The sequence below is a fragment of the Schistocerca serialis genome, chromosome 11 (assembly GCF_023864345.2).
Source record: "Schistocerca serialis cubense isolate TAMUIC-IGC-003099 chromosome 11, iqSchSeri2.2, whole genome shotgun sequence".
NCBI lineage: Eukaryota > Metazoa > Arthropoda > Insecta > Orthoptera > Acrididae > Schistocerca > Schistocerca serialis.
In genome coordinates, this window is record NC_064648.1 from 150,248,969 (window position 1) to 150,274,357 (window position 25,389).

Here is a 25,389-nt window from a genome sequence, read left to right on the forward strand (position 1 = left end):
GTTAGTTGGCCAAATTCGGAAGGCAAAAAAATGTGTACATTCCTATTCTGTATATATAACAAAAGGAGCCATTTTCCACTCTTATAAGGGAGCCACTGAAAAATGACTTAACTCATTGTGTACACTCCTAAATGGCTACATTAATACCTTAACGTTGTTAAAAAAAATTGCTTTGTGGCAGATGCTCTGATCAGAGGAAAAAAAAAAAACTTTTTTTCACTCTATTGTTAAGTCTTACCAGGTCGGCAAAGATTGAGCAATAACACATGCCTGTGCATAGGTAAGTACTTGAATCACACAAGTGAAGTAGCGCAAATGAAAACAGAAAGGGCTGAACATGTCACATTTCTTAAGAGTAACATAACTTTATTTTAGTCATTTGAAGTATGCTTTACACTGAATGAACTTCAGTCATTAATTTCAATAAATGGTAGCCTACAATGAAAAAATATCAGTTCCTCCTATTTGCATTTCATTTACATAGCAGATAATTTTTGTGTCACTGAAGCATCAGTTTATTGGGAGCATTTCCATGTTAAGAGCCTTCAATGGTGAAGGTAAAAACAAACCTGCTTCCTGAACATTAGAGAGAGGTACAAAGCAGAAGTGCCAAATAATGGTGAAGTACATGTTACAAAAAAAAGACAAAATGTAATATGACCCTGAACAACACACAGCATTTCATTTCAGGAACATGTTATATAGTTGGTTGACACTTGAAGAGTTTTATGATGATTAATAGTGTTATTCCTGACATGCCTATACTTCAAAAAAGTTTCTCAAGCAATTTTAAGTGTTATATTTGTCTGAAATGAAATTAAATGATGGCACAAAGAGATTGCCCTACAGTGCTCAATAATTGTAGGGCATCGTTTACATCTATTTGTGAGTGTTTATAAATAAAAATAGAAAAGCCATACTCAAAGTAATGAGAAACCCCTCATTAAAATTCCAGTTTCAACAATGTAACAAAAATGACAGCAGGGTCATAATTTACCCACTTTACACCACATGTTGCCATACTGTGCTCATCAGTACCTATCATGTGGCCACAGGCAGTACTTCCAAGGAGGCAGACACCAACGTCTCATTTCGATAGCACGCTGTCATTGAATTCCACGTTAAAGGGAGGAAAATGTGCCGCTGAAATTTACCTCAGAGTACGGAAATGTCTGTGGCCCCCAACAGTGTTAGGGGATGAGTGAAACATTTCAAAAGTTTGAAACACGAGTATCCGAGGCGAGCCTTGTAACAGTCACCTTTCAACTGCCTTGACAGATTGCAACAAGGAAGGATTGTAGCTGACTGTCTTGAACCTGGACAAACCATAAATACTACCTGCTATATGCGGACACTTTGGAAGTTCCACCACGCATCGAGTGACAAATGGCCTTCGAAGAAGATCGACCTATGACAGGATAATGCACGTCCTCTTCACTGTTCGCGTGTCTGTGTTGAAGGTTGGGACATTCAAATTGAAAACTCTCCCACGTCGAACCTATAATCCTGACTCGGCACCCTCCTACAACCAACTTTTCAGTTCTGTTATGGAAGATATGTGAGGGAAATGCTACTAGACGGTGTAGGACATTTGGTGAGCAAAAAGTCAGTGTGTTTGAGAAGCTGGAACTGTTGTAAGGGTATTTTTAAACTTGCAGAAATATGAGAAAAATGTTTGCAAAGACATGGAGACCATGTTGGAAATTAACAGAAAGTATGTAGATTAAGATGATGTATTTCCTTTGAAAAATTGCCTCCAGAATTCAGGTGCGTCTTGTACTTGAAATATAAAACTATCCAGTGTTTGAATCAAAAGAGCCACCAGTCAAAAAATGGTAATATACGATGCCATGGGAAACATACCTCTATCTGACAACACTTGATTCAACTGGCAGCAGCAGTGCACTGATGCGATCAACACGAGTGGCAGGGATTTGTAAGCTTGCTAACAGTCTCCCTTCTACGTTCCATTAAAAATCCAGAACACTGTCTAGCCTATGACGCATCATTGCAGTGAACTTGAATTGAAAGTGATTTTTGTTATTGGCAATATTTTTGGTAGTAGCTTGTATTGTAGTGGGAAAAAAAATTAAAGGTATTCATATAATGTGGTCTATAAACTGAAAATAACTGCATGTATAGAACAACATGGACACACAGCAGCTGAATGGTGTTTCAGTCCTCCACCGACAGAAAAAAACCATTTGTAATTGGCGGGCTAGTAAAGAAGAACTGAAAAATAATGAGGAAGACTAAATGTGCAAATGTTGTTGTTGTTGTGGTCTTCAGTCCTGAGACTGGTTTGATGCAGCTCTCCATGCTACCCTAACTTGGGCAAGCTTCTTCATCTCCCAGTACCTACTGCAACCTACATCCTCCTGAATCTGCTTAGTGTATTCATCTCTTCGTCTCCCTCTATGATTTTTACCCTCCACGCTGCCCTCCAATACTAAATTGGTGATCCCCTGATGCCTCAGAACATGTCCTACCAACTGATTCCTTCTTCTAGTCAAGTCGTGTCACAAACTCCTCTTCTCCCCAATTCTATTCAATACCTCCTCATTAGTTATGTGATCTACCCATCTAATCTTCAGCATTTTTCTCTAGGACCACATTTCGAAAGCTTTTATTCTCTTCTTGTCCAAACTATTTATCGTCCACATTTCACTTCCATACATGGCTACACTCCATACAAATACTTTCAGAAACGACTTCCTGACACTTAAATCTATACTCGATGTTAAGAAATTTCTCTTCTTCAGAATCGCTTTCCTTGCCATTGCCAGTCTACATTTTATATCCTCTCTACTTCGACCATCATCAGTTATTTTGCTCCCCAAATAGCAAAACTCCTTTACTACTTTAAGTGTCTCCTTTCCTGATCTAATTCCCTCAGCATTACCCAACTTAATTCGACTACATTTCATTATCCTCGTTTTGCTTTTGTTGATGTTCATCTTATATCCTCCTTTCAAGAAACTGTCCATTCTGTTCAACTGCTCCTCCAAATCTTTTGCTGTCTCTGACAGAATTACAATGTCATTGGTGAACCTCAAAGTTTCTATTTCTTCTCCATGGATTTTAATACCTACTCCGAATTTTTCTTTTGTTTCCTTTACTGCTGGCTAAATATACAGGTCGAATAACATCGGGGAGAGGCTACAACCCTGTATCACTCCCTTCCCAACCACTGCTTCCCTTCCATGCCCCTCGACTCTTATAACTGCCATCTGGTTTCTGTACAAATTGTAAATAGCCTTTCGCTCCCTGTATTTTACCCCTGCCACCTTTAGATTTGAAAGAGAGTATTCCAGTCAACATTGTCAAAAGCTTACTCTAAGTCTACAAAATGCTAGAAACGTAGGTTTGCCTTTCCTTAAGCTTTCTTCTAAGATAAGTCATAAGGTCAGTATTACCTCATGTGTTCCAACATTTCTACGGAATCCAAAATGTGCAAATAGAGAACTGAATACAAAATTTCCAAAAATAAAAGATGCTGATTTTCAGGGATTTTAAAGGTCAGTTTGGTTGTCTTTGCAGTCTAACAATAAAAAAGGTGATTTTTTTTAAAAGAATTGCTTCAAAATTAATGTGCAGCTTATAGTCTGTAACGTCTTGCAGTTCATAAAACATGGTTGTTAAACAGTTAGGAGTCTGGAATAGTTTGCAGGTTTTTGTCATCGTTTTTGGAGGTGAACGGAAATGGAAGGACACCATGTCTTCAAGCTGGGATGACTGCAGTATTACCACAAGTTGCAGTACCTATGGGGCATTGCGTCTCGTTCTGTGGTTCAACACCCTGTGTCAGAGAAGTGCAGCACAATGACGACTAAAGGGCGCATCGTGCCAGTGCTGATGACATATCAGCGAACAAATACAAGTATAGATAGATCTGTCAAAGACTGACGACATACACTACTGGCCATTAAAATTGCTACACCACGAAGATGACGTGCTACAGACGCAAAATTTAACTGACAGGAAGAAGATGCTGTGATATGCAAATCATTAGCTTTTCAGAGCATTCACACAAGGTTGGCGCCAGTGGCAACACCTACAACATGCTGACATGAGGAAAGTTTCCAACCGATTTCTCATACACAAACAGCAGTTGACCGGTATTGCCTGGTGAAACTTGGAAGCGTGCTCTCGTCATCGCCATACTGGTGTATCACCTGGCGTGATGGTATGGGGTGCCATTGGTTACACGTCTCGGTCACCTCTTGTTCGCATTGACGGCACTTTGAACAGTGGACGTTACATTTCAGATGTGTTACAACCCGTGGCTCTACCCTTCATTCGATCCCTGCGAAACCCTACATTTCAGCAGGATAGTGCACGACCGCATGTTGCAGGTCCTGTACGGGCCTTTCTGGATACAGAAAATGTTCGACTGCTGCCCTGGCCAGCACATTCTCCAGATCTCTCACCAATTGAAAACGTCTGGTCAATGGTGGCCGAGCAACTGGCTCGTCACAATACGCCAGTCACTACTCTTGATGAACTGTGGTATCATGTTGAAGCTGCATGGGCAGCTGTACCTGTACACGCCATCCGAGCTCTGTTTGACTCAATGCCCGGGCGTATCAAGGCCATTATTACGGCCAGAGGTGGTTATTCTGGGTGCTGATTTCTCAGGATCTATGCACCCAAATTGCATGAAAATGTAATCACATGTCAGTTCTAGTACAATACATTTGTCCAATGAATACCCATTTATCATCTACATTTCTTCTTGGTGTAGCAATTTTAATGGCCAGTAGTGTATTTCGAACTGTCAACTTGACCGACACACTGAAATTGAGGGTCGACCGATATTGTGATGTTCCTTCTAAGGAACTGTTTCATGTTAAGAGTTATTGTAATGGGGTTCACTATATGACACATCAATCTGAGCAGTGTGTTATTCATTTACACAAACAGATGTTGTGCTAAATTCTTGCCTCCCAGGAAATTACTGAAGAATCTGAAGTAGTAGTACGACTCTTTTTAGAATCTACAGTCACAGAAAATAAAGTGTGAGCTACATAATCTCAGATAATCCTACTTCATGGACAAATTAGTTGGCAACATAGGGGAACACTAAAGAACTTTTAACAGAGCAACATGGGATTATCCTACTACTTCTAATACCAATTTGCCACCAAAATTATTTTCTCCCTTCTCTGGTATTTCTTCACTAGTAGCGTACAACCACAGTAACATAAAATGACTATATTCTTATTCTGCAGTATTTCACTGAAACTCATTACCCACAGTATAATTTACAGGTTGCTGTTCAAACAAGTCATGTCAGTCTTTAAATGTATTCCTCTTTCAAGCAAATATTTCACTTTTTATTTAACTCCTTGAGATCTAACAATATTTAAAACAATTAATTTTGAAATGTTTCACAAACCTAATTTTATCATCACAGAAAGAAACAAATACAAGAAATTGACAAAAAGTAAATAATTGTTTTAAGGAGATTGTTTTGCATGGCAATATAATTTTAAAATTGTTCACTGAAGTAACCTTTATGATCACAGTAACCAACCGATATGTGACAAAATTGGCAGAAAGTAAACAGTCAAATGTTTTCAATAATCAATTGGTGTCACTTGGAACCACTGAGACATACAGTTTTCACCCACTCATCATTTCATGTGGTATATTTGAAAGCAATTTTGGATTTTTCCTGAACATGACCCCACGTTTCCAAAGTTCCATGAAATCATAATACCCAAATCAAATATACTCCAAAATAACAAGCAAAAATGAGCCTACAATTTAATCCACTTATATAAAAAATATATATTGCTCCAGCAGTGTCATTTTGAGACCACACCTGAAAGTAGTAGTACAAGCTCACATTTAAGTTATAGTAATTTTAGATATACTTACCGTAACTGCCCATGATCTACTCAAAATGATCACTATTAAAAAAATCTCGATCTTCTACAATTATGTAGCATGATCTCTACACCAACTGTTGCTTTGAATGCAATGTTGCAAGTGACGCCTACAATGCACTACATTTATAAAAGTACCCCTGTGTAGCACTAGGGCGTGTGTGTGTGCTGCTTTTTTTTTTTTTTTTTTTTGCAATAGCATTGGTGATTTCAGGCAGAAAGAATTCCACAAAGTTCCAATCTATAAATAAGGTTATTTCCAAAATCCAGTACCATAGTTTTGCACCATTTTTACTGTTTCCCACAATGTATACTGCTACTTACGTAACCTGTTGGTTTCTTAGTTATTCCAATTAGAAAATTTTCGATTTTCAAAAAATTCTGTGTGATCTTTGGGAATACCTGTGCTCATTAACACTACCTCCTTGTCACGTAGTAGTAGTAGTAGTAGTAGTTGTTGTTGTCTTCAGCACAAAGACTGATTTGATGCAGTTCTCCATGCTACTCTACCCCGTGCAAGCTTCTTTATCAGTCACTACGGCAACCTGCATCCTTCTGTATCTGCTTACTGTATTCATCTCTTGGTCTCCCTCTAAAACTGTTACCCCCACACTTTCCTCCAATACCAAACCGGCGATAACTTGGTTTCTCAGAACTCTCTTCTTTTGGTCAAGTTGTATCACAAATTTCTTGCTTTCCCAGTTCTACTCAGTACCTCATTAATTATGTGACTGACCCATCTAATCTTCAATGTTCTTTTGTAGTACCACATTTTGAAAGCTTGTATTCTCTTTTTCTCTAAACTGTCTATCATCCATATCTCACTTACACACATGGCTATACTACAGACATGTATATTCAGGAAAGACTTCCTTACACTTAAATCTGCAGCAGTACAGTTTGTACACTGCCTGATGGAGAAAATAAATGAGGATCACAAAATGGCAGGAGTGTTTTTAGATCTTTTCAAAGCGTCTGACAGAGTCCATCATGGCGCTCTTTTAAGTAAACTTGCTTGTAATGGTGTCAGTGGGAAACTGTTGCTTTTTAATAGAATCTTACCTTACAGATAGACAACAATGCACAGAAGTTGTGTATGATAACGGAGAGGTAATCGAAAAAAGAAGATCAAAGATAAGAAATATAAATTTTGGTGTGCCACTAGGCTCTATCTTGGGCCCCTTCTTGTTTACTTGCTATGCGAATGATTTCCCAAAAGTATTAGACAGCAGTCATCGTATTACTATGTATGTTGGTGACACCTCTGGGGTTTGCTGGGCACGTAGTAATGATGGCCTACATTCAGTGATACAGAATTTTGTTGAAAAAGCCCAAACACATTTGGAAAAAGAAAACCTGAGGGTCAATATTAACAAAACTAATTTAATTTATTGTAAGACAAGTGGCTCAAATAAAAATACTGTTGTAAATGAGGACATTCAGGAAAATACCTGTTCAGAATGTAAATTTCTGGGTGTGTATATATATAATGACAGACTTTAGTGGAATCAGCAAATAGATCATGTCTGTGGTAAAATAACATCTAGTCTGTATTTACTAAGGAGATTAGTTCAATAGCTAAATATTGAAGCAATAAAAATAGTGTATTTTGGGTTGGTGTATCCTCATCTATCTTATGGAATTGTATTGTGGGGTGGGTGTAGCCAATACAATATAAGAAGGGTATTTGTATTGCAGAAAAGAGTAATAAGAACTCTGGCAAAAGTAAGATCCATAACTTCATGCAAAAACCTGTTTATTAATTTTAATATTATGACTATCTATGTAGTATATATGTTTCAATCAATATTATTAGTGAAAAAAGAAAAAAGTGAGCAACAGGATTATGGAAATCCATGATTACGATACAAGACACAAATCAGACTTTCATATGGTGAGCAGAAGATTGAATCTAACAACAAATACCCCATTCATTAAGGGAGCAATATTTTATGATTCTCTTCTGCCAAACAACCTGAAACAGATTTCTGGTAGAATTTTTAAAAACGAGTTAAAAAAATGGCTTATATTGAAGTGCCCATACAGTATGGTGCTGACATGATTTGACCTCAGGAATGCTATGTTAAATATACTTAAATGATCTTTTACTTAATAGCATGTAAACTACATGTATTGAGTATCAATAATCTACATGTAATTACTGTAACTTTGCCCATGCATGTTAAATACATGTTTCGAGCTGTAAGATAAATAAATAAATTTCATGGTAACAAATGTCTCTTCCTCAGAAATAACAGAGTATCCTGGATCTTCATCACAAATGCTTTTCTTGCCATTACCAGTCTACATTTTATATCCAATCTACTTTGGCCATCATCAGTTATTTTGCTACCCAAATAGCAAAACCTATCTCCTACTTTAAGTGCCTCATGTCCTAATCTAATTCCCTTAGCATCATCTGATTTAATTGGACTACATTCCATTATACTTATTTTGCTTTTGTTTATGTTCATCTTATATCCTCCTTTCAAGACACTGTCCATTCTGTTCAACTGCTCTTCCAGGTCCTTTGCTGCCTCTGAAAGAATTACAATGTCACCAGCAAACCTCAAAGTTTTAATTTCATTTCTCTGAACTTTAATCCCTACTCCTGATTTTTCTTTGGTTTCCTTTAACGGCTTGTTCAGTGCACAGACTGAATAAATTGGGACAGGCTACATCCCTGTCTCACACCCTTCTCAACCAGGGCTTCCTTTTCATCACCCTAGACTCTTATAACTGCTGTCTGGTTTCTGTACAAGTTGTAAATAGCCCTTTTCTTCCTGCATCTTACCCCTGGTACCATCAGAATTTCGAAGAGAATATTCCTGTTAAAATTGCCAAAAGCTTTCTCTAAGTCTACAAATAAAATGTAGGTTTGTCTTTCCTTAACCTGTGGTCGAAGGTAAGTTGTCGTGCCAGTATTGCGTCGTGTTCCTACATTTCTCCAGAATCCAAACTTATCATCCCTGAGGTCTGCTTGAGCAGTTTATCCATTCTTCTGTACAGAATTCGTGTTAGTATTTTGCAACCATGAGTGATAAACTGATAGTTTGTTAATGTTCACAGATGTCAGCAATTGATTTCTTTGGAATTGGAATCACTACATTCTGAAAATCAGTGGTTATTTCATCTGCACCATACACCTTGCACACCAAATGGAAGTTTTGTCATGGCTGGCTCTCCCAAGGCTATCAGTAATTCTGATGGAATATCACCTACGCCCTGGAGCCTTGTTTCGACTTAGATCCTTGAGAGCACTGTCAAATTCTTCTTGCAGTATTATACCTCCTATCTCATTTACATCTACACCCAATTCCCTGTCTATAATACTGCTTTCAAGTTCATCTCCCCTGTACAGACCTCCCACATACACTCCTTCCACATCTCATCTTTTCCTTCTTTGCTTGTAACTGCTCCTCCATCTGAGCTCCTGACATTCTTACAGCTACTTCTCTTTTTCCCAAAGGCCTCTTTAGCTTTCCCGTAGACGGTATCTACCTTTTCCCTTGCGAAATATGCTTCCGAGTCCGAACACGTGTCCTCTAGCCATTAGCCATTTTGAACTTCCTGTCAATCTCATTTTTTAAACATTATTATTCCCTTTCACCTGCTTCGTTTTTAAATTTTCTCCTTTCAGCAATTCAATTCAACATATCTCGTGTTATACACAGATTTCTACTAGGCCTTGTCTTTTTCCGTATTTGATCACCTGCTGCCTTCACTATCTCATCTCTTTCATCTCTCAAGTAGAACGTAGTATTTGGTTATTTTCTAACTCTTCTTCCTCACCTTTGTACTGTGTCCACAGGGGTGGCATGTTAGCTTGGATTGCACAATGTTAGTGGTAGGGATGGCTGGGTGGCCTGCCTGTGACCACTCCTTCACCCCTTGGACAGCATTTGTGTACCCCAACTGTCTGCATCTGGTGAGAATGTTTTCAAAACTTGTTAATCACGTAATTGAAACAGGACTCAGGCAGCACCTAAAAACTGCATCCAGCCCATTTGCCACACTGGTCTTCACCATTAACCCACTGGGCAGATACTATCTGGGGCTAAATCTCTGAAGTACTGTACTAAAGCGTGTGCCTATCCAGGTGGGTCCCATTTCCTAATTGTTCTCTCTCTCTCTCTCTCTCTCTCTCTCTCTCTCTCTCTCTCTCTCTCTCAGAACATCTTCAATGCCTAGAAACAGGACGTTCATATTCAAAGGAGATGTACAATAGTATGTTCTGCAGAAATGAATAGCATTTGAACCATGTCAGCCTGTGGGTTTCAGGTTAACACCGAAATCATGGTGTAATACCATCTACCGATAAAATGCACCTTCCGCTCTCATTGTTATTATAAACTGAAGGTAATGCAGTAGTGCGACATGAGTAGACATACAGAATGCCCTCACATATGTATACGCGAACCGTACTGTTATTTCAGCGAGTTTGAAAGAGTGCGTATTATTGGTATGAGAGATGATGCATTCATGCAGGAAATTGCTCCTTATGTGGGACAAAATGTTTTGGCAGTGCAATGGGTGTGTACAGAATGGTGTACAGAATGGTTCACAGAATGCCATAGAACACGACGAGATGGGTCATGCGACTCCACAACAGCAGAATTTGGGCTACCGAAAATCCTAGAACTGTCGTGGAAACTCCTCTGCACAGCGAGAAAGTCACGGTATGGGTTGGATTTACCACATCTACCATTATTGGGCCTTTTTTCTTCGAGGAAATGCGTGATTCTGGCTTTGTAACTGCTACCGTGACGGGTGAGAGGTACGCCGATATGTTACAGAATCGCATCATCCCCAGCCTGGCTGATAAACACCTGCTGGAATGTACGATGTTTATGCAGGATGGTGCTTGTGGTGTGCGTACTGTAAGACCTTCGGTACACACACCATCAGATTATTTGACTTGTCGTTCTAACGAAGTATGTGAGTGTCAGCAATATGTCTCGTGGTCTTATCGTGGCGTGTTTATCTTCTGCCGTTAGGTCAGACGATAGAAATGCCACTTGCACGCTTAAGAGTAGCAGATTGACGGTGACCAACTTTAAACAGAACTTGCTTAATTTTCACACACATGTAGATATTATGTAACTTGTATCTGGATGCTGTTTACAATTGACAATCTGAAGTTCCTTTGGTCTTGGTACATTAATCTTATTCTCACATATCTCTGATACTTGACAAAGTGTCTATTCATTTATCTTCATGGCTATGTACAGGAATATTAGGCGCAGACAAACTTGACTACAGACTAATGCAGACTAACTAATCGGAGGTCTGTACACTCGTGTACACTCAATGTGCGAGTGTGATCTGCGAGGAGAAAAGGTTCTACGTTAGCAGCAATCTCATTGGCTGCGTTACATATTAATACGCAAATCGGCGGAAGCAGAATTTGGTCCGTCTCTAAGACAGCGCCATCTCGTAGTGCGGAGACGGACGAGCGCTGCGCCTGTGCTGTTGTGCTTAGTGGGGCGCGCTGTATTGGGAAAGTTGTGTACGCACTGACTACGCAGAACTACCTACACAACAGCGCTCCACCCCATATTGCTAGACGTGTGAAAGATCTCTTGCGCGCATCGTTTGGTGATGATCGTGTGCTCAGCCGCCACTTTCGTCATGCTTGGCATGCCAGGTCCCCAGACCTCAGTCCGTGCGATTATTGGCTTTGGGGTTACCTGAAGTCACAAGTGTATCGTGATCAACCGCATCTCTAGGGATGCTGAAAGACAACATCCAACACTAATGCCTCACCATAACTCCAGACATGTTTTACAGTGCTGTTCACAACATTATTCCTCGACTACAGCTATTGTTGAGGAATGATGGTGGACATATTGAGCATTTCTTGTAAAGAACATCATCTTTGCTTTGTCTTACTTTGTTACACTTATTATTGTTATTCCGATCAGAGGAAGTGCCATCTGTCGGACATTTTTTGAACTTTTGTATTTTTTTTGGTTCTAATAAAACCCCATGTCATTCCAAGCATGTGTGTCAATTTGTACCTCTCTATCTACATTATTCCGTGATTTATTCAGTTTTCAAATTTATACTGACTTTTTGATCATGTCCTGTGAATATGAACTTCCTATCTCTAGTCATTCCAAGGTGTTAAGTTTTCGCCGGCCGCTGTGGTTGGGCGGTTCTAGGTGCTTCAGTCCGGAACCACACTACTGCTATGGTCACAGGTTCAAATCCCACCTCGAGCATGGATGTGTGTGATGTCCTTAGGCTAGTTAGGTTTAAGTAGTTCTGAGTCTAGGGGACTGTTGACCTCAGATGTTAAGTCCCATAGTACTCAGCCATTTGAACCATTTTGTTATATTTTCTCTGAACGTGAGTGAACAACCTACGGCTAAACAAATTTATCTCACTGCCTATGGTATGTTTTTATTTTTTCTGTCTTATGATGATATCTAAAACATAACTTATAAATAGGTGTTACATACAAAGCATCACGAAGTAGATGGCCGGCAGTTAAAATATGAATATATACACCTCTCCCCTCAATCCTCTACTTCAACTCCGGGTAAAAAGTTTTTCAGACAACTTTGTCACTTTCAGTATGTCTAGTGTACTAGTCAGTATTATGTATCTAGGTATATCATTTTACCAACAAATCTCATTGTCGTAAGTGTTGAGTAAGTATAAACACAAATCGTTTGAAAAAGATAAAATCGACTGTTGTGTTGCTTCATTATTAACTGTTTCATTAACTTAATAATCACTGAATAAAGACTAGATCTGTCTTTGCACAAATTGTTAGTCCTAGAGAAAAGATTAATATACTTATGTAGGAAATTCAGTGTTGCTTAATTTTGTACTGGGAAATGTTTTTGCTAAAGCCTGTGGTTTTTGAGTAATTTCAGAACAACATACGTAATCTTCAAAACACACCACCTCCCCACCCGTCAGCAGTTCTAGTACGTTTTTCGTGGCTCGCTCTCCTAGCACTGTACAAAAACTTATGAAGACAGAAATAATTTCCTGTATTCGACCTTTTGGTCTTCACTGAGTGGGCTATTATGCCACTGGCTTAGTGATGCACTTTTAAAATTTATGATCAATATTTGTGTAAATTCTTACCCTAGTGTTATGACTTAATAACACAAGATTAACATATCAATATGCTTGTCTGGCTTCTTAGTAAGAAACTACTGTTAAGTTTAGACAGAATTGTGAACATAACTAGTTTTTGGTTAGAGTTTATGAAAGCCTTCTCTTCAGTACCGCCACAGTACATTTTAAATTAACCCTTTTGGTCAGAAATTATTCTTTTCCTGAAACAAAGAGAGAGAGAGAGAGAGAGAGAGAGAGAGAGAGAAAAGAAAAAAAGTAATGGCTTTGCTATCCAATTCCTCAAATTAAATTATGATTCTTCAGATGTGTAAAATATTCCAACGCGTCTCCAAACGAGGACATTGCATTCGAGTGGGTGCAGTATAAGTCGAAAACTCAAAGTATTTTATTCGATTTTATTTCCCCGAAATACATAAATTACACAAAAGAAGCATTTGCATAACGATTGGAATTAACGATATCCAGAGTTTTATGGCGCTATATGATAAGTTCGTGTATTTGCATAAAAGCGTATGGGGCTCAAAGGTGGCAAAATGAATTGCTGAAACTAGTCGGTTTCAGAATAAAACAAAATATATGTTGGTGAAGTTTATTGACGCTGATTTTATGTCGATTTTGAGGTGGGCACATGGCCGTATAAATTGTTTCAGCACCTACATGATGGAATATGTTTCAGGTTGCAAAACCGGCTATAAACCGTCGAAAATAGTGTTTGGTTTCAAAAGCAGCCTAACTGCATGTGGTCTTCGGGTGCAAAGCCTGCTGAATGCCTGTCACCCTGCCATGTCTGGATGCAAAGCACGTGAACAGACATCAGACTTACCAATCTGGACATTCAAAGCTACCTTTCAGTCTGTTACTATTAGAATGGATTTTTTCTTATTCAGCTTTAGGTTGGCTGCGCTGTAACAAATTCGTACACAACACTAAAATTCTTGCTGCCAATGCACTGTCCTTTGGGTGGGACGAGTGTTTCGTGATTATCTCAGTGTCACTTACCGTGCAGTTAGTGGGCTTTGCATCTAGGCTACTCAGCCATTTTATATCATACGGTATATTGTAAGCCAACATCAACTTCCAACATTAGCCTCTTGTTCAAAATCATTGCCAGGATTATCGGATAGATCGTCAATTTCAGATGAATTAAGGAGCTCTATAACTACTACTTCCGTAAGTGGTCTCTGTCTATCCTGGCCTTGGGGCAATGTGAAATCACCGTAAGAAGACTAAAAAGACAGCGAAATAATGTCCTCGATTTCTATGCTATTACAACCTTTCAATTACGATGTCCTCATTTGGAGACATGTATAAAGTTATAAATGTCACTTACCTTTTATTCTGAAAGACACGTTTAGTTTTCACCTTCAAGAATGCACCTTTCTATGCACAAACAAATTTTTTTACCTAAACTCAGAAGATATTAACCGGCTGATGGGATGTACAAAGGTTGCTGGGAAGTGTCCGTGTGACTGTGCACATTGTTTTGTTTTGTGGTACCACAGATTGACAGATGTCGACACTGTTCTCAAATAAACACTCTGATAGTGACAATATGAGGACAAAAATCACAAATGGTAAAATTTAACGAATTTTAATATACTAAGCATTTATTTAATATATCCTTATATGAGAACGCCATGACTGAAACGGTTAATATTGTTAATCAAAAAGTTTATTAAGCTGGTGGCGTAAGAAAGCAAGAGGATATTTAAGATCTTGCTCAACAAATGCATGCTGACGTAGTTTCTCAACATAACAGACTACAAATGTTCAAAAAGAAATGGTTCATCTCGACTTACTCTACACCACTGTGGTACATTGTCAATAGTTACCATTTACACTCTGTATATTGACAGCATCATGCCAGAGTCGTGAATACACATGCAAAGAAAAAAAATTGAGTGGGAGTGTCCCTTGAGAAAGCAATCTTTTATGTCTTGAAAAATTTGGCTTTTCAGAGACAACACCTTTTCCAATGCAGCAGTTCATTTAGTTTAACAGCTCACAGGATCCTGCAGCTCTAACAAGTATATTACACTCCTCTATTAATAACAAGCCTTGTGACTACCTATTTGCACCAGCAATCAATTTTAATTTTTTTACACCCACTAGCCAGTGTTATTTTAACCATTTTTCTTCTTCATGAGTTTCAATGGGTGACACTATATTGAGCCTCATGTGGTCACAGATCAGTTTCGCAGTGATATTACTGTCAGAGATGACTATTCCGATTACAGACACAACATAAACAGTACCTGTTCATTATTAACCATACCAGTGCTCCACGACAGTGCAACTACTAGAAAAATGTATTTGTTGACAAGAATAAATCTTTTGAATAAATAGGAAATTGGGCCTTATCCTTGACAACAGAGGAGTCGGCAGAAGAAAATGCTTAATTCTCAATTTAGTGACGATTAGATTGATCCTCCTGCCGTACTTCTAACTGCATCATACACTGTTAAATTCACTTGTGGCTTAGCTAGCAATTTCTTCCACTGACCTCTTCAATTCCTCCGAAGCAGTACTCCATGATTAAAGAAACACACACATTGATCAAGTATTTTATTTCACGTGCTACAAATTTATACAAAATTATATTCTGGAAAAAAAGCTCCAGTTTCAAAGTACTTATTTTGAATAACAACTGCTGAAATGAAACAAACAGGACACGCGCGGCGCGCGCGCGCACGCACGCATTTTTTAGTTATTTGGTTTACCTAATTCTCTGCACACTGAACTCACATTTAAACATTCATTCTGGCATTAATAACAGGACATCACTGGATGTGCACAAAAACATTTGAAGTAGTTCCAACTTTTTCCTTTCTTTATAGAACATACAGCATACAAAATTAGTCACAAAATCAGAAACATTTCTGACAGACAAATGAAACAAAACACACTTCAAACCTGTTTAAAGAATTTGCAAATGGACAGACCTGCTACGAATAGCAGAGGCACTCCTTTAACAGAATTTAAACCTGAAGCCTTTCAAACTCACTTCGAAGCTTAACACCAAACAATGTTGTGAATTATAGGCAGATATAGAGTTCAAAGAAATAAATTTTGTCCTGCCCTAAATATAGCAGGGTAACTAAATGTTACAATGATTTATGCAATATTGGTTAAACTCTCCACAAACTGGAATGTTACATTTTTGATAAAAATTCACCTCCAACAGAAGTGCTTGTATCACTGAATGTCTACCAGTAAGCCCCAAAGATCTCAAGAGAAAAAAATGTATAATATGACAGATTGCTGGAACAGGACATCTGAACTTTAAAATCTGTTTTCCTGTGAACGTAGCGTGTGAGAAACTGTATCATCAAATTCCCCGCATAGTGGGTAAGCTGACATTCTCAGTCTAGATTCCACAAATTTACCTTCATTGTACTGCACCCGATTTCTGCCTCGGAATGTGGATTCCTGGAACAGTGACTCATGCGGACCTACAGAATTGGAATCGCTGGAGGATTGTTGAACTGAGCCTCTCCACTTCGAATTTGGGGATTTCTCCTGGATTGGAGTAATGTACCCAGAACTAGAAGACAGTGACTGATTTGAAGGGGGGTACCAATCACGAGATGGTGGCTGCTCTGAAACTTTGTGCCTAGGATCACAAGACGAAGACCAATCAGAAGCCGTATAACTTTTATCTCGAAGTGACTGTCGATCATAACCCTCATACCTCGAATTCAGGGGCGACAGCAAATCCGATGCCGCGTACCTCGAATCCCAGGGGGACAGTGGATCCGAAGCCGCGTACCTCGAATTCCCGGGCGACAGCCGATCCGAAGCCGCGTACCTCGAATCCCGGGTCGACAGCCGATCTGAAGCCGCGTACCTCGAATCCTGGGGCGACAGCCGATCTGAAGCCGCGCACCTCGAATCCCGGGGCGACAGCCGATCTGAAGTCGCGCACCTCGAATCCCGGGGCGACAGCCGATGCGAAGCTGTGTACCTCCCATACCGTGGCGACAGCCGATCAGAATCGGTGTACCTCGAATAATGGGTTGACAGCTGATCCAAAGCATCATACCTCCCGTCCCAAGGTGACAGCCGATCCGAAACTGCGTACCTCGACTCCTGGGGTGACAGCCGATCCGAATCCGCATACCTCCCATCTCAGGACGACAGCTGACCTGAAGCCGCGTACCTCGAATCCCGCGTTGACAGCCGATCCGAAGCCGTGTACCTCCTATCCCGAAGTGACAGCCGATCCGAAGCCGTGTACCTCCTATCCCGAAGTGACAGCCGATCCGAAGCCACGTCCCTCCCATCCCGAAGTGACAGCCGATCCGAAGCCACGTCCCTCCCATCCCGAAGTGACAGCCGATCCGAAGCCACGTCCCTCCCATCTCGAGGCAACAGCCGATCCGAAGCCACGTCCCTCCCATCCCGAGGCAACAGCCGATCCGAAGCCACGTCCCTCCCATCTCGAGGCAACAGCCGATCCGAAGCCACGTCCCTCCCATCTCGAGGCAACAGCCGATCCGAAGCCATGTCCCTCCCATCCCGAGGCAACAGCCGATCAGAAGCCACGTCCCTCCCATCCCGAGGCAACAGCCGATCCGAAGCCACGTCCCTCCCATCCCGAGGCAACAGCCAATCCGAAGCCACGTCCCTCCCATCCCGAGGCAACAGCCGATCCGAAGCCACGTTCCTCCCATCCCGAGGCAACAGCCGATCCGAAGCCACGTTCCTCCCATCCCGAGGCAACAGCCGATCCGAAGCCACGTTCCTCCCATCCCGAGGCAACAGCCGATCCGAAGCCACGTTCCTCCCATCCCGAGGCAACAGCCGATCCGAAGCCACGTCCATCCCGTCCTGAGGTGACAGCCGATCCAAAACCGCACACCTCCTGTCGCGGGGTGAAGGCCGATCCGAAGCTGCGTACCTCCGATCTCGGGTAGACAGCTGATCTGAAGCCGCGTACCTCCTGTCTCGGGGCGATCGCTGATCTGAAACCACGTGCCTCCCATTTCGGTGTGACATATGGTCTAAAGGGGTGTACTTTCTATCTTGAGGTGAGAGCCGGTCCGAAGGCATGTGCCTTTCATCATGAGATGACAGCCAATTGGAATATTTACACCTCTTATCTCGAGATGACAGTGAATCTGAAGCTTTATACCTCTTACCTCGAAGTGACACTCGACTGGAAGTTTTACACCTATTATCTCGAGGTGATACCCAACTGGAAGCTTTATACCTCTTACCCTGAGGTGATAGCCGATCCCACACTGTAGGTATCTTGTCTTGAGATGACAGCCGATCCCAAACCGTATCTGTCTTATCTAGAGGTGACAGGCGATCCCAATCTGTATCTCTCTCATCTCGAGGTGACAGCCGATCCAAATCCATATATCTTGACTGATGGAGCTGAAGGGGTTCTGGTTCACTGTATCCTACTTCACGATTGAGTTGATGGTCCGAAGTGAAGTACCTGTTTTCCTGGTCTCGATCCAAGTTGTCTTTTGTGTGTCCGTGCTGTGATCGTTTCAATATCATGTAACTGACTTCCTGCAGCCGCAAATGTTCTGAAGTCTCTAAGCCAAACTCCCAACGGTGTTCTTTTGCCAAGAATCTAGCCTCGTGATTCTGCAGTGCAGCAGGTACTGTAAACATATGCTCTTGTGGTAAGAGCTGACCTGAAACCACATACTGTGCTTCACGAAAGTGAGGATGATCTTTATTGGCGAATAAATGTTCACGACACTGTGGTCTACCCTGATCCTCAAACCTGAAGTCCGGAAGATTAGGCCCTACGCCTGGGACTGTGGGTGACAGAGATCGATCCACAGCCCAAGTTTGCAAAACTGGTACCAGAGGCAGCAGAAAATTTTGAGACGAGAGCTCAGTCTCCACAGGTCGAAGCGGTTTGTATCGAGTCTGGGCCAGTGGCAGATTCTGAACCACAGGCTGCATGTCATGCCACACTGTCACACGAGAATCAGCTGGCAGGTTCTCCCACTGTGACCATTGCAAGAGGTAAACAATACTTAAATCAAGGAATAATTTAAAATCGCGAGCTTTCAAATCCTGAAATGATTTCTCATCAACCCAAAGAGTCAGCCTCTCTCTCTCATCTGCCTCTGTCAGCCTGCTATGGACTTTCCACTTGGTAGTGGAGATTCCTTTATTTTGCTTCTGAAACAAGTCCAGAACCTCCTTGTCAGATCTCCCCTTCACTGCCTTCGGCAATGACAGTACGAACTTCGTACCCTTTAATGTCAAATCCGCCTGTCCAACTGTGAGACAGGCTCCTATCCACGGAACAAGCTTCGGAACTGTCTTACGCAGCCATACTTTGGTCGCCCTGTCCGTACAAGTGATCGCCAAACCCCCATTCTCATACTGCATGGCAGAAAACTGGACCAGTTCCTCAGACTCTGATGGGTCAATCATGTTTGTGAGTGCAGCCCACACCATCTCTGCCTGCTCCTCTGTCATTTTAACATCAGGGAAACCTACGGGCACAACAGCCACCCTCATCGAGCCAGCCGTTTCCTCCTCTCCTTCTGTTTCTCGATCCGAAACACCGGTACTGTATTCGTCAACCTTTTCAGTCACAGGAGCATTGTCATTACCTCCGGTAAACCCTCCACTTAGGAATTTGATGAAAGTTTTAGTAATGTCACGCTGTTTCTGTCTTTTACGTTTCCTTTTTTGCCCAGCTGTTACACGTTGTTTTGTTCCCCCCACTGCTGCTGTTTGACTCAAAACATTTTTTCTACGTTTGTTGACCTGTTCAGTCACAGGCACATAAGCATTGCCTCCAGTTACCTCTTCTGTAGCCGAGGCATTTGCGTCACCTCCAGTAATACCTCCACTAACAAATTTTGTGAAAGTTTTAGTAGTATCGTGTGGCTTCCCACATTTCAATTTGCGTTTTAATCTTTTTACACGTTTCTTCGTGGAGACCGGAGGTACTGACAAAACAGGAGCTTTCCCTCTATCAGTGTTTGTTTTAAATTTTTTAGCTTTCAATTTACATTGAAATCTTCTTAGTTGTCTGTCTGTGTAGACTGGAGGTACTGACAGAACAGGTGCTTCATTTTGAACGGTGCTAGTTACTTTTTTAGCCTCTCCGTTTCCTATTTCGTAGTTTGGAGTAACTTCCTCGAGTTTACGTTTCTTTTGTTCAGATTTAGTAAGCACTCTCTCCCCTGCTGCCCTGGCCATCATTTTTTTCATTTTTCGCCTCTGTGCACCCGAAAGACGCTTTTTGTTTAGTTGCTCCTGAGCAACAAATGTGTCCTTCCTGTCACCTTCCTCATTACTTGTTTCACAGTGTAGCGCTATTCCCTCCAGTTTCTGTTTCTTTTGTTCAACTTTAGCAATCTCTAGCTTCAGTGCTGCCTCAACCCGCATTATTTTCCTTTGGAGTTTCTGTGCTCTGGACCAGCGCTCCTTTTTGAGTTTCTCTCGGCCAACATCCGCCTCCTCCTCATCAATTTCCACCTCCACCACAGCACCAAATTTGCCAGATTGACCACATTCTTGTTCAGTTTCCTGTTCAGTTTTCCCGTTTCCATCTTCCACCCCTACAGAATTTTCAGCTTCTCTGAATTTATCCATTACCTCTTTTACGATGCCAGACATCTCTCTCTCTCCCAAAAGATCCCCATACATCTCTGCTGGAGTCACATCTGCATTCTCTGTGACTGGGATGTCTCGCACAGACTCGCCTGCGAGGTACGAGCTCTCCACCTCAGCACTGTTGCCTCTTGCCCAGAGGGCTCTTTCAGAGCAAGTTTTGGACGTGTGTGTCTTCCCAGCATCGGATACAAAAGCTGAGGTCCCTCCTGTTGCGAGTTTTGAATACTCTCCCTCTGCAACAGTATTTTTATTATTGTTTACGAGGCACAGGGTCCCCTCATATTGAAGCCCCCTCACACCAAGTTCACCTTCGGTCTGTTCGGAATCCCGGGTCGCCTCACTCAGAGGTCCCCTGGAATTCTTGGCGTCTGCTCGCTCGGAGCTTATTTCAAATTCTTTCTCTATGATCCCACGAGACGCTGAGGAAAGTGTGGACCACCCGGGCAGAGCCCCGCGTGCCCGGGCTAGGCTGGATACTCTGGGAGGGCGCCCGGTATCCCAGAGGCCCCGTTCGAGGCACAGCTCCCCTGTGCCACGCACCCCTCGGCACGGGTCGCACCACACCTCGGGTTGGGGGGCAGTTTAACGTCGTGCCCAGGACGACAACAGTAATACTGACAACGACACCACCACAAGTTTTCCTACTTGTACGTTCAAAAAATGTGTCATTACTTTGGTATTCAGGCCAGAGACTGGTTCGATGCAGCTCTCCGTGATAGTCTATCCTGCCCAAGCTGCTTCATCTCTGCATAACTACTGCAACCTACATCCATTTGAACCTGTTTACTGTATTCAAGCCTTGATACAATCTGTAAAATGTTAGCCCCACACACTTTTTCCCATGGATTTGTTGCCAATCTCCGTAGTGAACTGCATATTTTTACGTTGACTGTTTAGGTTTTTCAAGAATGTGTTGAGTTGTCTTGTAGTATGAGTCCACATACACAGGACATCATCAACATATCTAAACCAATATTCGAGTATAATGACTTTTCTGGAGACTAGAAATCTACTCTGTAGGAATCAGCATGGGTTTCAAAAAAGACGGTCATGTGAAACCCAGCTCGCGCTATTCGTCCACGAGACTCAGAGGGCCATATACATGGGTTCCCAGGTAGATGCCGTGTTTCTTGACTTCCGCAAGGTGTTCGATACAGTTCCCCACATTCGTTTAATGAACAAAGTAAGAGCATGTGGACTATCAGACCAATTGTGTGATTGGATTGAAGAGTTCCTAGATAACAGAACGCAGCATGTCATTCTCAATGGAGAGAAGTCTTCCGAAGTAAGAGTGACTTCAGGTGTGCCGCAGGGGAGTGTCGTAGGACCATTGCTATTCACAATATACATAAATGGCCTTGTGGATGACATTGGAAGTTCGCTGAGGCTTTTTGCAGATGATGCTGTGGTGTATCGAGAGGTTGTAACAATGGAAAATTGTACTGAAATGCAGGAGGATCTGCAGTGAATTGACGCATGGTGCAGGGAATGACAATTGAATCTCAATGTAGACAAGTGTAATGTGCTGCGAATACATAGAAAGATAGATCCCTTATCATTTAGCTACAAAATAGCAGGTCAGCAACTAGAAGCAGGTAATTCCATAAATCATCTGGGAGTACGCATTAGGAGTGATTTAAAATGGAATGATCATATAAAGTTGATCGTTGGTAAAGCAGATGTCAGACAGATTCATTGGAAGAATCCTAAGGAAATGCAATCCAAAAACAAAGGAAGTAGGTTACAGTACGCTTGTTTGCCCACTGCTTGAATACTGCTCAGCAGCGTGGGATCCGTACCAGATAGGGTTGATAGAAGAGATAGAGAAGATCCAACGGAGAGCAGCGTGCTTCGTTACAGGATCATTTAGTTATCGCGAAAGCATTACGGAGATGATAGATAAACTCCAGTGGAAGACTCTGCAGGAGAGACGCTCAGTAGCTCCGTACGGGCTTTTGTTGAAGTTTCGAGAACATACCTTCACCGAAGACTCAAGCAGTATATTGCTCCCTCATACGTATATCTCGTGAAGAGACCATGAGGATAAAATCAGAGAGATTAGAACCCACACAGAGGCATACCGACAATCCTTTCCACGAACGAGACTGGAATAGAAGGGAGAACCGGTAGAGGTACTCAAGGTACCCTCCGCCACACACCGTCGGGTGGCTTGCAGAGTATGGATGTAGATGTAGAATATTTGCTGTTTGCACTCAAAGGTTCTGTTTTTAGAAAATTTTGTTCAAAATGGTCCATAAATATTTCAGCCAACAGTGGACTAAGAGGGGACCCATAGCTAAGCCATATAATTGCTTATAAAGAGTCCCTCGGAACTGGAAACAGTTCTGTGCGACGCATGTCTGTGTGGCCAGTCTCAAGTTATTAAATTCCACAGGATTGACATTAGACTTGTGCATCAGCTCTGTCAGAATATCATTGCATTCTACTGCTGGTATGTTAGATACAATGAAATTTATTGCCACAGCCAATGGCTACAATCCAGTTCTTATTGACCAAATCTTGCAAAGGAAACAAAAACTAAAAATTATACCCCTCCTCTATGCCCCACCTGCTTCCCCATCCACTGTCTGCAAGAAATGGTGTACACTACCATTTCTAGATCAGGTATCACAGATTGTAGCCAAAGCACTGAAATCCTGCAAGTATAGGCTTTCCTGCTATGTCAGGAACACGACAGCCCAGTGTGTTTTTAATAGTAAAGACAAGATCCAGTGGGGGTATACAAAATCATCTGTTCTGATTGCGACAAATTTTACATTGGTCAGTCAGGCAGAGACATATCAACTAGGCTGGCTGAACGTGAATGCAGCTGGAGGTTGCAGAATTCTGACTCTGCATTTGCGGAGCACGTACTAAGCGAGGGCCACAACTAACAGCCAGTGTCCCATGTACTTCACTTAGCAAACAAATGCCATAAACTCAACTTGCTGGAAGCCCTGGAAAATAACAAACATCTTGCTCACAGTCCAGATCTCATCCTAAATGACCAGACACAGCTCAACACTTCCCCTCTCCTACACTTCATATAATCATCTTTGTTGTTCATTACTTCCCACACTCTCTCTTCCAACATATTCCCATTTTCCTGTATTCATTAAGTTGTTTTTGTATTCCACATAGACTGTAGTTTCAATAGTTAAGGCTTTCTTTTATCTGGTACTTTCACTACTGTCCATGTTTAACACCCCTTGTAGTTGTCTCATCAAATACTGTTTATACTTTACTTTGCTCATTTATTTAATGAAAACTGTTACACAACTACTGCTTTGATTATAACGTTAATGTTAAAATGCAGTACCACCACACTCTCAAACTGTAGGTTCCATCAAACACCTCCATTTTCCTAAATTTATTTATTTCTGTTTATCTTGTTGATATTGCTTAAGTTCCGTACGTATTCTGTAGTTACATTGATAACTGTCTCTTTAATTGGTTGTGTATCACTCTCCATGTTTCATACCTCCTGATGCAGCCTTGTCTAGTATTATTTTTATTTTATTAATTTTGTTTATTAATAGAAACTTATTTAGGCACACTATTCCTATATGTGCTAAAGGTTTTCCTGTCTACTCCATTGTTATTTATGTACTGTTCAGTTTTTACTTTTTCACTGCAAAGATGTTACTTACTGTGTTTCTACTTCAGTCTAGATGTGTTACTTCTCTCCCAATGTTGTTTGCTAACATTTAACTTCTTTGCTGATAATACTCAGTAAATGTCTGAAGATGGCCTAGTAAGCCGAAAACCGGTTAACAATAAAAGTAATATTGTAGAACAAAAGCAAACTGGTGCTTTTCATTTATTATTTCATTTCCTAATTTAATTCCTTCAGTATCTCCTGATTTAGTTGACCTGCATTCCCTTACCCTTGGTCTAATGCTGTTCATGTTCATCTTATGACCTACTTTCAAGTCACTATCCAATCTGTTGAACTGCTCTTGCAACACCTTAGCTATCTTGGACTATTATGAGAGGCATTCAGAAATGATTTGTTATAGCAGTTTTTTGTACACTATTTATTAATGAACACGAAGTCAGTGCACTTTTTATCTCTCAATACATTCTCCGCTGATGTCAGTACACTGCTGTGATCTTCCTGGCAACTCCATTATAGCATCACGGAACGACTGTTTGGGGGTACGATGCACCTGCTGATGGACAACTGTCTGCTATTCTTTGTTGTTACCCAACTTGTTGCCTCACAGGATGTCAATTTTGTTAAATAAATCGTAACTAGAGGGAATGAGAACTGTGAATATGGTGGCTGTGGCAGAACAATGAGTCTGAGTGACGTCAACTTTGCAATAGTGGCATTGCCGGCGCCAGGCCACAGAATGCTGTGCACTCTTTTGACCTGTCACCTTTGGTGAATCCTACATCTAAGCTGTACACTTTAGAACCAACTTTTGACAGTTGTTCATTCTGAGAGCTAGTCCAATAGCAGTATGCCGCAAGTGTTCCAAAATACTGACAACATCTGCGGAGCAGCACGAAATTTCTTGGACTGTCCCTTTTTTTGTAAGTGTTTCCCGAATGTTTCTATGCAGAGAATCTAATTCCTTACCTTATCAATTCGTCTAATTTTCAACATCATTTTTGTAGCACCATATCTCAAATGCTTAGATTCTCTTCTTTTCCAGTTTTCCCATAGTCCATGGCCACAAACTTCACCTGGCCCTGTGAGATGACCACAACACCAGTAGCCTCTACTGTGGTCAACTCTGGCAACTGAAAGGGATAGTGGTGTAGTGATGCTTTCACATACACCACTGTTCCGCCA

At 41.4% G+C, this 25,389-nt stretch overlaps 1 protein-coding gene across 11 annotated transcripts; it reads right to left on the reverse strand.

Annotated features, from left to right (window-relative positions):
* Positions 1 to 15,538: 15,538 nt before the first annotated feature.
* On the reverse strand, positions 15,539 to 21,788 carry LOC126427216 (uncharacterized). 11 transcript variants are annotated; one of them, XM_050089457.1, is made up of 4 exons: positions 17,783 to 21,788; positions 17,435 to 17,587; positions 17,224 to 17,278; positions 15,539 to 17,184 (listed from the first exon to the last, which is right to left on the reverse strand). In XM_050089457.1, the coding sequence occupies exons 1-4, from the start codon at positions 20,619 to 20,621 to the stop codon at positions 17,115 to 17,117; spliced, it is 3,117 nt and encodes a 1,038-aa protein (XP_049945414.1). In that variant the 5' UTR covers positions 20,622 to 21,788; the 3' UTR covers positions 15,539 to 17,114. The 11 variants fall into 11 exon arrangements, 6 of the variants coding, with proteins under 6 accessions (XP_049945414.1, XP_049945412.1, XP_049945411.1 ...); XM_050089455.1 differs by having other exon boundaries at positions 17,396 to 17,587; XR_007576598.1 differs by having other exon boundaries at positions 15,539 to 16,794; positions 16,912 to 17,587.
* Positions 21,789 to 25,389: the final 3,601 nt, after the last annotated feature.

Bases quoted from the DNA above. Each gene is read 5' to 3' on its own strand.
- LOC126427216 (XM_050089452.1), bottom strand. From the start codon at position 20,621: ATGTATGGGGATCTTTTGGGAGAGAGAGAGATGTCTGGCATCGTAAAA. The intron at 17,588-17,782 runs CTCGGGATGGGA...ATTGGCTGTTGC, and splicing joins GGCTTCGGATCGGCTGTTGC to CTCGGGATGGGAGGGACGTG.